Below are 14,255 nucleotides of genomic sequence, written 5' to 3' on the forward strand. Positions count from 1 at the left end.
ACTGTGCTTCAGAAAACATGACAGTGGAGAAACTGACAACAATAATATGAAGTCAGAAGAATAGTTTTCATAGCAGAAGGAAGGATGATTGACCTTAAACTTGGTCATTTCACTCTCAAAGTGGAAGATTTGATAGATTTGAATATGGGGTTATTTACCCAAATTTGGGCTTTGTTTCTTAATTTTAAATGCAGTGGAGCCAAACTTGAATATTCTTGTTATAATGAAAGATAAAATCCAAATGTATGTTTTCATGAAGTGAAACAAAGTTTTATTTTTTTTCTGTTTTGGGGGGGGTGACCTGGGCTTGACTGGAATGGCCACGTGAAGCTTTAATTCTGCTCTCTGGTGCCTGGGAAAACCCACAGGAATGCATTATTCTGTAACAAAAACTACTTGTGAAATGAGTTGAGGTTGCAGGGGCTTGTTAGCAAGCACAGTGCAACTGAAATTGGGTGACATAACAACTTTTTAAAAGCTATGTGATAAGACAATACCTGTTTGGAGACAAGATGGTGCCCATGCCTGCAAAGGTGTCTAATGGCCAGGCTGATAACACAGTGAGCCTGGAGGAAGAATTTGCAGCACAGCTGGCTTTCCATAAGGAAGTACTTACCAACACAGTAGAAAGAACGAATGTTGCCTCTTGAGGGAACACCTGATATTTGGGCTCCTTATACTGGGTTGGAAGTAGGCATAATTGGATCACGATTGGAGGGCATCACAGAGGCAGCCTCAGCTCAGACCTCTGCCTCTCCCATGCAAAACAGTTGAAACAACTGGAGGAAGAAAATATTAATGTTAAGAATTAGCTGGAGGAGATCAAAAGTATAAGAGGAAACCTGCAGTTCAGGGGTTTTAAAGAGGGAGGGTACCAAGTTGGTTTAAAATTCTTTTTCCAAACCCCAAATTATCAGAAATTGATTTTGAGCAGTTGCATAGGGCATTAGCACCCAAGCCCTGGGGAAAACCCCTCCATGGAACATTGCAATGTGTTTTGTCTGATTTGAAAAGAAGAAAAAATGTGGTGGCAGCTCCCTAGTATAAAAGATATCTTGCATGATGTCAGCTGATAATGATGTTGCTGGACTTGTCATTGGTAACGTTACAAAAATGCAGAGAACGGGGAATATGGCTTGCCATTGAGCAAGATGGCCACATAGTCCTTTTTCTCCTCACCCTGGTGCTCTTTAAATAACAAATTCATTCCAGGACAACAGAATTTGCAAGGGGATGCAATCAGTTCTGAGCAGGAGGCTGCGGAAAGCTTCAAACCCCTGATTTGCTGCACTAGGCAATCAGAAGAATCAGACCTGTCAAGTGTTGTTGACATGGTGCACGGAGGAGTGTGGTCTGGGAAGGGCATGAAATTGAGAAATGAGTTGTCAAATGAAGGGGAATTGCCAGCCTGTCTTAAAATCTTCTGAAAGGAGCTGGAAGCCAATCTACATGTTGCTCCCAGGCCTATTGATCAGAAACTTTCTGGTATGCAGGAACAGTTGGCTGGGATTGCTAAAACAACATGAGGACGTGGGCATGTGCCAGTAGTGAAAGATTGAAAAGCTCAAAATGGTGGCTAGAGACTTACAACTGTGCTGGGAGGAGCAGGAAAACAAGTAATACATATCCCATATTTGGGTTCAGGGTCTGCCAGAAAGAGAGGAAGAGGGGACCCAGTGTCCTTGTTTTGCAGTGAATGTGACCACGTGAGATATTGCACAAGTTTATCAGGCCCTGGAGTCTGACAGAACTGCAGGGCAGCAGGGCAAGAGATTTTGTGATTAGATTTGAGAGAATTAGAGTTAAAGAAGGCCTTGAAGTTTTGATATGTTTAAATGTGGAGCAGTGCAACTATTTCATACTTTAAGTTTTGAAAATGTGAGACTGTGACAGAATTTTAAGCCAATAACAAAGATATGGCAAAAATCTGGGGTGCAATATTGCTGGGGATTCTCTTTAAGTTGGTTGCCCAATGTGAGGAGAAATTTTATTCAATGTCCACCCTGTGAGAGATAAGAATGCTCCTAGCTGATTCACAGTTAGGGGCCCCAGAGGAGGTGGGAATTGACACAGATGATGCAAGTAATGGCCTTGATTCTTCGTGGGAGCAGCAGCAGAAGAAGAAATTGAGAAGCAAGAAATGCTCCTCTTCAGCTAATCAACTGCATGAAGGGAACAAAAAGCACACTGCACCTGAGGAGCCACCGAGTTATAATGACTGACTGCATCCTTTCTTTGTTGTTGTTATGTGACTCCAAGTCGACCACGACTTACGTCGACCCTGTGGATCAGCGACCTCCAAGAGCATCTGTCATGAACCACCCTGTTCAGATCTTGTAAGTTCAGGTCTGTGGCTTCCTTTATGGAATCAATCCATCTCTTGCTTAAAAGGTAAAGGTGCCCCCGCACTTATAGTGTGAGTCATTTCTGACTCTTAGGGTGACGTCTTGAGACGTTTACTAGGCAGACCATATATATGGGGTGGGATTGCCAGTTCCTTCCCCGGCCTTTCTCTTGTTTGGCCTTCCTCTTTTGCTACTCCCTTCTGTTTTTCCCAGCATTATTATCTTTTCTAATGAGTCATGTCTTCTCATTACATGTCCAAAGTATGATAACCTCAGTTTCATCATTTTTTATTGTGAAATAGTCCTGATTTCATTTGCCTGAGTAGGCAGCTCATTTGTTACACCACTCATAGTTTTGGCACCTTGAAGGAATTCTTCATATGAGCCACCTGCAGAATTATCCTACTGCATTATACTGCTGAACATTTGTCATGGCATGGCCCAATGCAGGGAGGAGCAGATATCTTCACTAGCGTTTTATGTGGTCAGTCCCCAATGTTCACCCTTGAGTATTTAGATTGCAGGGTTATTTTTAATAAATACAACATCTCCAAATTTTAGCCAGTTACCACTTACTGTTTTCCATCTGGAAATGAAATAACCCTGGGGTCCAAAAATACCTAGCAAATAGTCCTGGGGGCAAATTTCTGCCTTTTATTGGGTAAATTACACATGAATAGATCTATAGTGTTGTCCTCCTACAACATTGTCACAAACTGTCACATTAACATCCCCAAATTTCAGACAGTTACCAATTACCACTCTCTTTCTGGAAACAAAAAACCACTGGGGCCCAAAAATACCCTAGAAGCCCTGGGGGCAAATTTCTGACTTTAATTGTGTAATTTTAATTGTGTAATCTTTCATCTTGTAACTGTACTGTCTATAGTTTCTGGTAAGGGCTTTTTATTGTCCCTACAGAACAAGTCAATTTCAAGGAATGTCCCAATTCTATATACAGTTGGCAGGAAAAAGTGTGTGTATTGGGGGGATGTCATTTGGAATGAGTGAGATATATTAAGGGCAGCATAATATGTTCTGTTTCCAATCAACAGAGAAGCATATATTAGTTGCATAATGAAGAAGCCTATTCAAATTGCTTGGTTTGCGTCCCTTCTATGTTGAAACAATACTGCTGCTGCTTGCTTGCTTTCAGGCATATTTCAAAATTACCAGAAGGCAAAAGCTACTTTAAAACATTTCATTGTAACCAAATCCTTTCCAAATGTTATTTACCAAACCAGATTACAGACAAACAGAAAAGCAGGTAGACAGCAGTTACCCTGCATATTAAAAGAAGCAATTGCTGCTGAAAATACCCCTTTGTGATTAAAAAGAAAACCATTTTCCTCCAAATTATGCACAAATTATAGGATGTGGATGAGCTGGGGAACACACTACTGATTTAATCGAAGGGCTTAAATAGGAGGGAATGTTTCTAGAGAACTTTGTGTTCCAAAGGCTTATTTTACAGGCTCACATACATAGCTTCTAAGTCATTGGGAGGAAGGGAGTTGGTTTGCCTGCTTAACACACTGTTTTTGTAAGCTAATGAGGGCAACGCGTGAGCCATAGGCAATGATGCTGTGATATTAGCTGTGACAGGGAGCTTGATCATAATTATCTTAACGAGGATAGGGTTAATTACAGTGGAAACTTAAAAGTTCTTTCTGTTGGAATCAGGCAGAGCTGAATGCATTGTGATGTTTTGTCATTTTGATGTGACTTTAGAAATTGCATTGGAAATCTCTTGGTAACGTTTGCTCTCCTCCGGGAGTGGGAGTGGGAGGCTGGCAATGAGGTAACCGAGATGGTACCTGTGGGTGAGATAATGGGCAGCTTTCATGTCATTAGAGCAGGGACAGATCAACCTGCAATGCACTTGAGTGATGCTTATTAGCTTTCTAAACCAACTAGGGAGGACAGCTACCTGCCACTACCCCTTAAACCCTTGGTGGTGTTCATGGTATTGAGCCCTTGCCTTGTTGCTTTTAATTCACAGAGACAGAAAGACGGTTCTTTGCTATAAACTAAGAGAGCTTACAGGCTTTCCTTGCTGCTTTTTGAGTTTTGCAGAGTTTTAATAAAATGGATGTTCCAAGTACAGAAATGGCCGATTCCTTATACCCAGTAAAAATAGTGTTGCTAATCCCTTCTACTTGAATAGCACTTCTCTGCTGAAGTGTAAGCAGGCTGACCTCTGTTCAGTTACTAGGAAACTGAGGCACATAGAAACTTTGTGAATTGCAGGGCTTGCTCAGGACAGTCTTGGAAACTGGAAACTGAATGCTTCAGACCTAGCAGAGCCTATGAGCCAATATTCATTTCTTCCTCTCACTCCACACCCATATTTTGGAGATCAGAAGTCAGGCAAAGGATGGCAGACAATGTATTAAAAATTATAATTGTAACCCCAGTATTGAGGTCACAGCCAGTTAGTGTAGAGAATACTGAACTAGATGGACCCATGCTCTGACTCAGTATAAGTATTGCTGCTAAGCAATAGCCTGTCAGATCTTTTAATATTTTTACTTGAACAGCCACTTTGGGGGAAGGTTATTGGAATCAGAGAAGCATGGGGGAGGGAAGAGAATGGAGCAGGTTTGTTTTCCACTATTTATTTTCACTTGCAGCCTCTCCACCCTTGCAATGTGCTTTGGAAAACTGAGCTGATTAAATTGTAAAGGAGGTAATGCACAAGTACTCCCATTCAAACACAGCAAGGATTAATGAACATTAAGCAGCAGTTATGCTGGATGGACTGGACACCATGGGCAAACTATCACTGCTGATAACATGGAAAGAAGAGTAAACAAACAAACCCTTGTGTAACAAGAGGCAGATCTGAATAACTGCTGGCATTTTTATTTTTTGCTCCTTCATCTCAGCATGCCTAGCTGCAACCTGAGATCCTTTTGCACCAGGGAAGGTGCAACCTAGTTAAGTCTGCATAAGATATCCTCCTTTCCATCTTAAGACTGTTTGAAATTGCAGACACGTTGCTTTTCATCATACCCCATAACATCTTCTGGTAAACTCAAGAGTTTGCCAGTGACTTTGGCCCTAACAAAGGTATGATACTTCTCTCCCTGTCTAATATGACTCCTTAAAACAAAACAAAAAAAATGCCTGTGAGTGAATTATGGCAAAAATAATCAAGCCCCAGCCAGGTGTGAAGGAGAATTTTGCACACAGTTTTCTCTGTTCCTGCCTAAAGCTTCGGCCGGCATTGTGCCCTAGCCTCTATTTTGGAAATAAAGGGTCTATCTCAATAGGCAACTCTCTCTCATGTTCCAGGGCCTTTGTCCCTCTTCATGGCATGTCATTTTGTTTTATGCCTCCCCTCCAGCACTTTTGGATGTGTGCTTTATTCTTCTAGCCAGTTGCCAAACATTTGCAGATTCTCATGATAAGGGTATTATATTTGCATAACACAACTCATGAACAATGTGCATTTTGAGACTGACACAGACCAGAGCCCCAGCAATGCATACTCACAAAGGGCCTATTAGCGTCCCATAAGGCTCTGTGGTGCTGACAGGGTGGTGGCCTTTTTTGAACTCCTTTTGGCAAGCGGAAAGACTTTTTTTTCTTTTTAAAGCAATAAACTGAAGGTTGGACATAATCCACTACTAACTGTTTATCCAGAGAGAGTATTTAAATGGGCATTGCCAGTTAGACTTTATAATAAACCTAAAGTTAACTATCATAACCACACAATACGTTTACAATACGTTTCTCCTAGATGGCTTGCAAAAGGGCATGAGCTCAGAAACATTTAAAGCAGCCCTGCTCAAGGGTGGTGGGTTTTTTTACATGGATCGCTTGAAAATTTCTAGGGCCTCAGCAGACCACTTAATATTGGAGTCTGATGTATCGGTATTTGGTTATGTGCCAGGCATTCCATTGCTTTTGATTTCATTTCAGAAGGGATTGGCAGGGTGTGTATGTGTGAGGTTAGGAGGGAACCAAGAATTATAGGTCAGGTAGCTTCTAGGAAAAAACAATAGGAAGTATAGTACTCAGCCCTCCTTTCTTTTGGCCCCCACTCAACCTTGGCAAGTCAGCTAGCTTGCCATTGTTCTTTGGGCCATGAGAGCCACAGAGGCTATCCCACTCCACCTTCTTCTTCACTCAGCAAATGACTGCCTAACCTCAGTATTAAAAATAAAAAGGCTGATCTATGTACTCTTAATTTGCCTTTTGCATGCAGCAATCAGCAGAAACAGGAACACTTGCATTGTTTGGGCTCCCAGAAACACAAAGGCTAGCTTGTGCAAAAGTGAGGAGCAAATGGAAATCAGGGATGTGTGGCGATAGAGAACACACAGTAAAACATGACCACATATGTGATAAACTGCCCCTCCTCCCACAAAATGTAGTAATGAGCTTCCATACTGCAGTGACTGCAGATATATAATGGGTTGTTTTTACTTACTGTGTTTTTCCATAATAGGGGGAAATCTAAATGAGGGGAAAGTATGGGATTTTGATGATGACAATGTTGTGTGGAAGATACAAACAATAAATATATTGTGTGCATGAGTAGCACCAATTCCACAATTCTCATCTGGAAGCACCCTTTGTAATTCATTCAAATACACACATAGCTTCACTGTGATTTTTGAACCTTCAGACCACTGAAAAGCATAGAGTTCCCCTAGTTATTTATAGTTCATTCAGTTGTGTCCTTAAACCTTACCATGAAGGTCACATGTTTGATTTTCCACAGAAGGTTTTTCATTTCGATCTTCTTACTAAGAGGCTGCAAGTTTCAGAGAAGACACAATTTCATCTAGTCCACTCCTACCAGTTTTTTTTAAAAGTGGGCCTGTTATATGTTCATAATACAGTAGGGCCCCGCTTTGTGGCACTCCACTTTGCAGCATTCCACCGATAAGGCGGTTGTCAGTTGCAGAAAGGCCCCTCTCCTACGGCACTTGTTCCACTTTTATGGCATTTTTCAGGCGTTGGGTGCCATTTTAGACAAAGTTAGTCAACACGTTACGCTTTATGGCAGATTTCACTTTACGGCGGCGGTGCAGAACAGAACCTGCAGTATGAATGGGGCCCTACTGTAGAGCACATCATATTTATTTATTTATTTATTTATTACATTTATAGCCCACCTTTCTTTTTCATGAAACCCAAGGCGGCTTCCCAGGTGGTCTCCCATCCAGGCACTAACCAGACCTGACCCTGCTTAGCTTCAGCAGAGAGATGGCCTTATGTGCCTTCAGACCATAGCCTGGCAATTATATAGACCTTGAAGAAGGATGTTAAAGATGGAGGGAATAATTCCCTTTAGTATGAATGTCATTGGACAGTGAATAAATAGTGTAGACTTGCATCTCCCTTATACCATGCCGATCCTATGTGATTAATGTGAAGGTTTCCCCCACCCATTGCTGTAAGAACTTGCAAAACTATGAAATTAAGAGTTAAAATTGAAACAGTGGCTCTAGCAAAGTGACAAAGCCAGCTCTTTTAATTTGTTCCTACTGGCTTTCCTAATTGGCTGCCAAATTTCTACAAATGTCTGTTTGTTTACAACCCAAAGAGCTGTGCTTCCATGTTGAGTTTTTTCTTGTGACTTTTAAATCTGATGTGGTGTTTTTTGTTTTATTGGGGGTGGGTGGGGAGAGGGAACCATCATTTATATTAAAAAAAATGTTTCTGGGCCTGGAGTGATTCAGGACTCTCTAGCATTTTCTCCTTTGTGCTTTTAAAACAACAAGAAGACGCCAGTAAGAAAAAAATCAGTGGTTAATAAAATGAAACTCACCAAAGGAGAAGAAAAAACTTCCCATCATATTTTTTCCTGCAGTTTTATATATAGGGTAGCTGCTGAGAACAATTCTTGAAGTTGTATTTATTATTGTTAGTGGGGTGTGATATTTCATGGCAGAAATGATGGATGACAACTTAAATTTGTGTCCAGGGAATGAAGGTGAACTGTGACAGAGTTATTTATCTTGGGAATGGAGGTTAGGGTCAGGCGAGGCTGGGTGCCTGAAGGCACAAGACATTGACAAATTCATCCTGCAGGCCTCATATCTGAAGCCTTTTGTTTTGGATCCTGGCTACTCACTAAGTGACCCCCATCCTTCATCCTGCCAGCATGTGAAGGATGTGTTGCTGTACTGACACTCCCCTTGCCACTAATTCTTGTCATTCAGTTTCCTGACAGGACTAAACCAAAACTCTTCCCGTTCCTTGAAAGAGAAGGTTAAAATATTTATTTCAGCTCATAACAGCCTCCCTGATCTACAGGAGTATCATTTTTCCTGTTGCTTTTGTCGTTGCAGGTCACTGGAAGGACTGGAGACATTTAGCGGCTTGGAAGAGCTGATCTTGGACAACAATCTCCTGGGGAATGATCTCCGGTTACCCAGGTTACCACACCTCCATACCCTAATGCTCAACAAGAACCAAATATCCTTCCAAAATAAGGGGGAGGGGGGAAGAAAGGCCTTGCCAACTGTCGAATAATCCTTACGTGTCAGCTGAATTCAAGTATGTAAAATGTAGCTTGTATGCAGACAAAGCATTCTCTCTTTTTCTCTTGTCACCCAGAATACTTCACAGTAATTTGTTACAGGTCATTCATAAATGAAATGCCTCGCTATATCTTCCCGTTGCTCTATTTTTTAGTGCGAGCCCTAAGTTTACGGCTCTGAAGGAATCTTTGTTAATAGATTCAGAGGTGGAAATAGCAGCCAGTTGTGCTTGGTAACAGAACCCAGCCTACTTGGGTTCTGTGGCAGGCTGACCTCTAGTGGAATAGTGTGAGCAATGAAACAAGATAAAACATTTTGGTTTTTTCAATATGCAGAATGCTTCTTAAGGAAAATACACATCTTGTTTAATTTGGCATCAGCAATCTCTTGAAAGGAGCCGGAAGGACTATGTTACCATTAGGCTAAAAATGATCCAGAATAGTTTCCCAGCAAATGAAGGTCCTTCCTGTTTTGTCTGCAACACTGATGGCCTGAATGTTGTAGTGTGGTTCTTACTTCCCGTGCTGGGGTCTTTTAAAACATTCAGCCCCTCTGAGAGTGGCTGTTGTTCCCTTATCACCCAGCCCAAGAACAGCAGCTCTACTTTGTATTATTGGAAACGCTGGTAGCCTCTGCTGCACAAGAGGCAAAACAGTCATGCAGTACTATATGCTGAGAGCATAAGGCTCAGCTGAAACTATCCATTAAATTTTGGCTTCATTGTCCCTGTTTTCAAAACAACTTTTTGCTATATTTTGTCCAAATCTGGGGTGAAAATCCCTGTTTAGGGAATTAGACAATAGGCTCCAATGAGGGTGGGGCAAAGGTGAGGCTGTTAGCAGCTCTCTTTAAACCTAATGCTCTACCCAAGCGATTAGCCACCATTCACAGAAATGTTGGACATTTCATAGGCTTTTAAAGAATGGGTCTGAGAACCTTTTAGTGACTTGTCGCTAGTAAGGCCTGATTCACAAATCCTTAGGCAGTGGATGAGTATCCTTGGGCAAGTCACTGTGTGCTAGGAGCCAGATTCTGTAATAACTCAAGAGCTAAATTCTAGGGGAAGGAAGCCTGTAGAAACCTAGTTTACAGCTATACCCCAGCACAGAAGCTTGAGGGGTCACAGTAAACTAGATCGAACTCCAAGTTTGGAGAAGGGGTAAAAAGGAAAAACAACCACCACCAAACATACATTTTCTCATAACACTACAACTCACGGGCATCCAATGAAGCAGAATGTTGGAAGATTTGGGACAGACAAAAGAAAGTACTTCTTCACACAGTACATTTTTAAACTGTGGAATTCACTCTTACATGAGGTAGTCCACCAATGGCTTTAATGAAGGCTATCAGTGGCTACTAGCCATAATGGCTATGCTCTGTCTACATAGCTGGATCCAGTATGCTTCCAAATATCAGTTTCTGGAAACCACAAGAGGGGAGAGTGCTCTTGCACTCAGATCCTGCATGCTTGCTTCCCATAGGCATTGGTTAGCCACTGTGAGAACATGATTCTGGAGTAGATGAGCCCCTGGCCTGATCCAGCAGGCTCTTCATATGTTCACGTAATACCAATCTGGCTAGTGAGAGACTCAGCCTAGATTATACAAAGGTAGCCTTAGCCTTTAAAAGCAAGTTCAGTGTAAGAATTTGGTTTTCCTCTACTGAAAAGGTTAGGTAGTTTTCATAGTTGAAAAAAGACTCAGCTGAAAAGTTTAGCTTTCAGATCAGTTTTAAACCAGCCCAAAACTAGTCCAGCTAATTAAGCTACCACTTAAAGCTACAGGACTTCATGCACTTTAAAAAATGTGTTTTGCTCAGTAAAAAAAAAAGGGGGGGATCAGGTAAAAGCAAGTTAGGTTTGGGGACTTTAAAGTTTTTAAATGGGAATCTTTCTCAGTGAAGGAAGGAAAACTTCCCCAGGGAGATAATCCCAAATCAACTCACTACCCATTGTCAGTTTAATCAACACTCATTGTTTACTCCATTGCCAAGGGCCAAACTGCCCTGACTCCACCCCTTTTTCAAATTCCTCCATTCAGGAATTTGAGAAACACACCCTCACCTCATTGGTTGTAGTAGCAGCTGGGAAGAACCAGTCAGGCATATAAATTTAGGACAGCCTAGTGAAGGAGCCTATACCACAAGCTAGAAGGAGCCCCAGCATCTATATAATGTCCTTTGGGGACATGATAGCTCTGTCCCACTCCTAGGATGATAGCTTCCCTGCTATCATGGAGAATGAGGGCCTTGGGGAAGGAGAGTGTTGCTCTGAGGAGGAAGGAAATAATCCCTTAGAAGGGACCCATTCCTTGGGGGACAAGCAGTTATCCCCTTGTGCCGAGGATACTTTCCGAGGGGTGGAGGGATCCTGGTAGTGGGTGATTTGATCATGAGGAACACAGATAGTGAGATGTGTGATGGCCATGCAGACTGTAGGGTGATTTGCTTGCTTGGTGTGAAGGGTTGTGGATGTCGCCTGTCATCCAGATAGCCTGGTAGATAGTGCTGGGGATGAGTCAATGGTTATGGTGAACACTGGCATCAATGTCATAGGGAATATGTCACTGTGAGGCCCTAGGTTACTAGGTAGGATGCTGAAACCTAGGACCTCCAAGTTAGCATTCTCTGAAATGTTACCGGTTGCATGTGCAAGGCCAGCTAGACAGGAACAGCTTTGTAGTCTCAGTGTGTGGATGAGACGATGATGTCTGGAGGAGGGGTTTGGATTTGTTATGCACTGGAGAACATTTTGGGACAAGCCAGGCCTGTACACAAAGGATTGGTTCCACTTGAACTGGGATAGAACCAGACTGCTAGTGCTCAAATTAAAAAAGGTAGCAGAGCAACTTTTAAACTGAGGAGGGAAGGCTGATGGGAGCTGAGGAGAGTTTCCCTTGGGATGAAGACAAAAAAAAATCATTTAAATGGTGCAGGCATAGAACTAGGCATTGTGGGTGCAGAGGAATGGGATGGCAATTCAGAGAGGCCAAAGCACTACAGGCCAAAAACAAAAGTTCCAAAGACACTTGAGGCAAGACACTATATACAAGTGTTTATATGCTAATGCTAGAAACTTCCAAGCCAAGACAGGAGAACTGGAGTGCTTGGTCCTAGAGGACAGCATTGATATAGTGAGCATAACGGAAACATGGTGGAACAGAGAAAACCAGTGGGGCACGTTATCTCTGGATATAAACTATATTGGAAGGACGTATTGGAGGTGGTATCACTATATACGTGAAGGAGGGCATTGAATCCAGCATGCTAGAGACCCCAAAAGAGGCAGACTGCTCCACAGAATTTTGTAGATGGTGATGCTGGGCCCCAAGAGTAATTTAGTACTAGTGACATTCTATCATCCCCCTGATCAAAATGCTCAGAGAGATCATGAGATGAAAAATGAAATCGAGGAAGCATCCAAATTAGTAAATGTTGTAGTAACGGGTGACTTCAACTAACCTGACATAGACTGGCTAAGTATGTGTTCCAGTCACAACAAAAAGGTTTAATTTCTAGATACCCTAAATGACTATGCCCTAGAACACTTGGTCATAGAACCTACCAGAGAGGCAGCAATCCTGAACTTAATATTAAGTGCCACCCAGAGCCTGGTGTGATATGTGTTGTCAAACCAATTGGGAGTTGTGATCATAGTGGTATTAAATTAAGTGTACATGTAAATGAACAATTGCCAAGAAAATCCAAAGCAGACACCTTTTACTTCAAAACAGGAAAATTCCCCAAAATGAGAGGACTGGTAAAAAGCAAGTTGAAAGTCAAAGCCAAGAGGGCTAAATCACTTCAAAATGTTTGGGAGTTGTTTAAAAACACAATATTAGAAGCTGAACTGGAATGTATGCCACGGATCAGAAAAGGTACCATCAGAATGCCAGTGTGCCAGAGTCAAAGATGCTGTTAGAGGCAACAAGACTTGCTTCAAAAAATTGAAGTCTTGTCCAAATGAGGAGAATAAAAACAAACACAAACTTTGGCAAAAGAAATGCAAGCAGACAACAAGGTATACTAAAAAAGAATTTGAGGAGCACATTGCTCAAAACAAAGACCAACAACAATAAAACTTTAAATACATTAAAAGCAGGAGACCATCTAGGGAGCTGGTTGGGCCCTTGGACTGAGGCAGGCAGTGTGGCGAGAGATGAAGTTCTTGGCTTAATAGACAAAATAAAAACTGACAAATTGCCAGGTCTGGATAACATCCACCCCAAAGTTCTCAAAGAACTCAACTGTGAAATTGCTGATCTTCTAACAAGAAACTTGTCCCTCAGATCTGCCTCCATACCTGAGGACTGGAAAGTGGCAAATGTAACATCAAACTTTAACAAGAGATGAAGGGGGGGAGGATCCTGAAAAGTATAGGCTGGTTAGCTTAATGTCTGTCCTGGGAAAACTGGTGGAAAGTATTGTTAAAGATACAAGAACCAAACATATAGAACAACCCTTGCTGAACCAGAACCAGAATGGCTTCTGCAAGGGTAAGTCCTGTCTCACTAACCTATTAGAGTTCTTTGAAAGTGTTAGCAAGCATATAGATAGAGGTGATCTAGTTGATACAGTGTACTTGGACTTTCAAAAAGTTTTTTACAAGATACCTCACCAAAGACTCCTGAGTAAGCTTAGTAATGGAATAAGAGGAGAGGCCCTCTTATGGATCAGAAACTGGTTAGGAAACAGAAAGCAGAGTGTAGGAATAAATGGATAGTTCTGTCAAAATAGGGATGTAGAGAGTCCCCCAAGGATCAGTATTGGAACCTGTACTTTTTAACTTGTTCATAAACATTCTAGAGTTAGGGGTGGGCAGTGAGGTGTCCAAGTTTCCTGATGATACTAAATTGTTCAGGGTTGTTAAAACAAAAAAGATTGTGAAGATCTCCAGAAGGACCTCTCCAAACTGAGTGAATAGGTGGTAAAATGGCAAATGCAATTCAGTATAAAGAAGTGCAAAGTTATGCATATTGGAGCAAAAACTCTTAATTTCACATATATGCTCATGGGATCTGAACAGGCGGTGACAAAATCAGTCCTCCACTTTTCAAAAGTTTTCTTCCCCTGCAAAAGAGGCTTCAATTAGAGCGATCCTTCAAAGTTTGCACTTAATCTGAATTTTGCAATGTAGTTCCCCAATCAATGTTTACAAAAATGCAAATATTAAGTGAAAACATGAATAAAAATGAATATATTCATGAAAATAACATACAAATGCATTATATTAAGAGAAATTGCAAGCAACATATGTACATTAGTCAAAACATAAAAAAATTAGGAGAAATTCACACTAAAATGCTAAAGAATTCTCATGAGGATCTTTTTTTAAATCACAAATTGCTGCAGAAATGTGGAGAATTGAATTTAAGATTGGAAAAATGAGGAACAGACAGAACTGAAAGGT

General features: G+C 41.5%; 1 protein-coding gene across 3 annotated transcripts in view; it reads left to right on the forward strand.

The window, feature by feature from the left end:
• LRMDA (leucine rich melanocyte differentiation associated) overlaps window positions 1-14,255 on the forward strand; it is a 1,400,324-nt gene that overhangs the window by 757,845 nt on the left and 628,224 nt on the right. For all 3 annotated transcript variants that reach the window (XM_061634876.1, XM_061634877.1, XM_061634875.1), the window contains exon 3: window positions 8,654-8,785. In XM_061634876.1, the coding sequence (XP_061490860.1) occupies window positions 8,654-8,785 (132 nt within the window). The remainder of the gene's footprint in view (window positions 1-8,653; window positions 8,786-14,255) is intronic.

Source organism: Rhineura floridana, chromosome 7 (genome assembly GCF_030035675.1).
Source record: "Rhineura floridana isolate rRhiFlo1 chromosome 7, rRhiFlo1.hap2, whole genome shotgun sequence".
Lineage (NCBI taxonomy): Eukaryota > Metazoa > Chordata > Lepidosauria > Squamata > Rhineuridae > Rhineura > Rhineura floridana.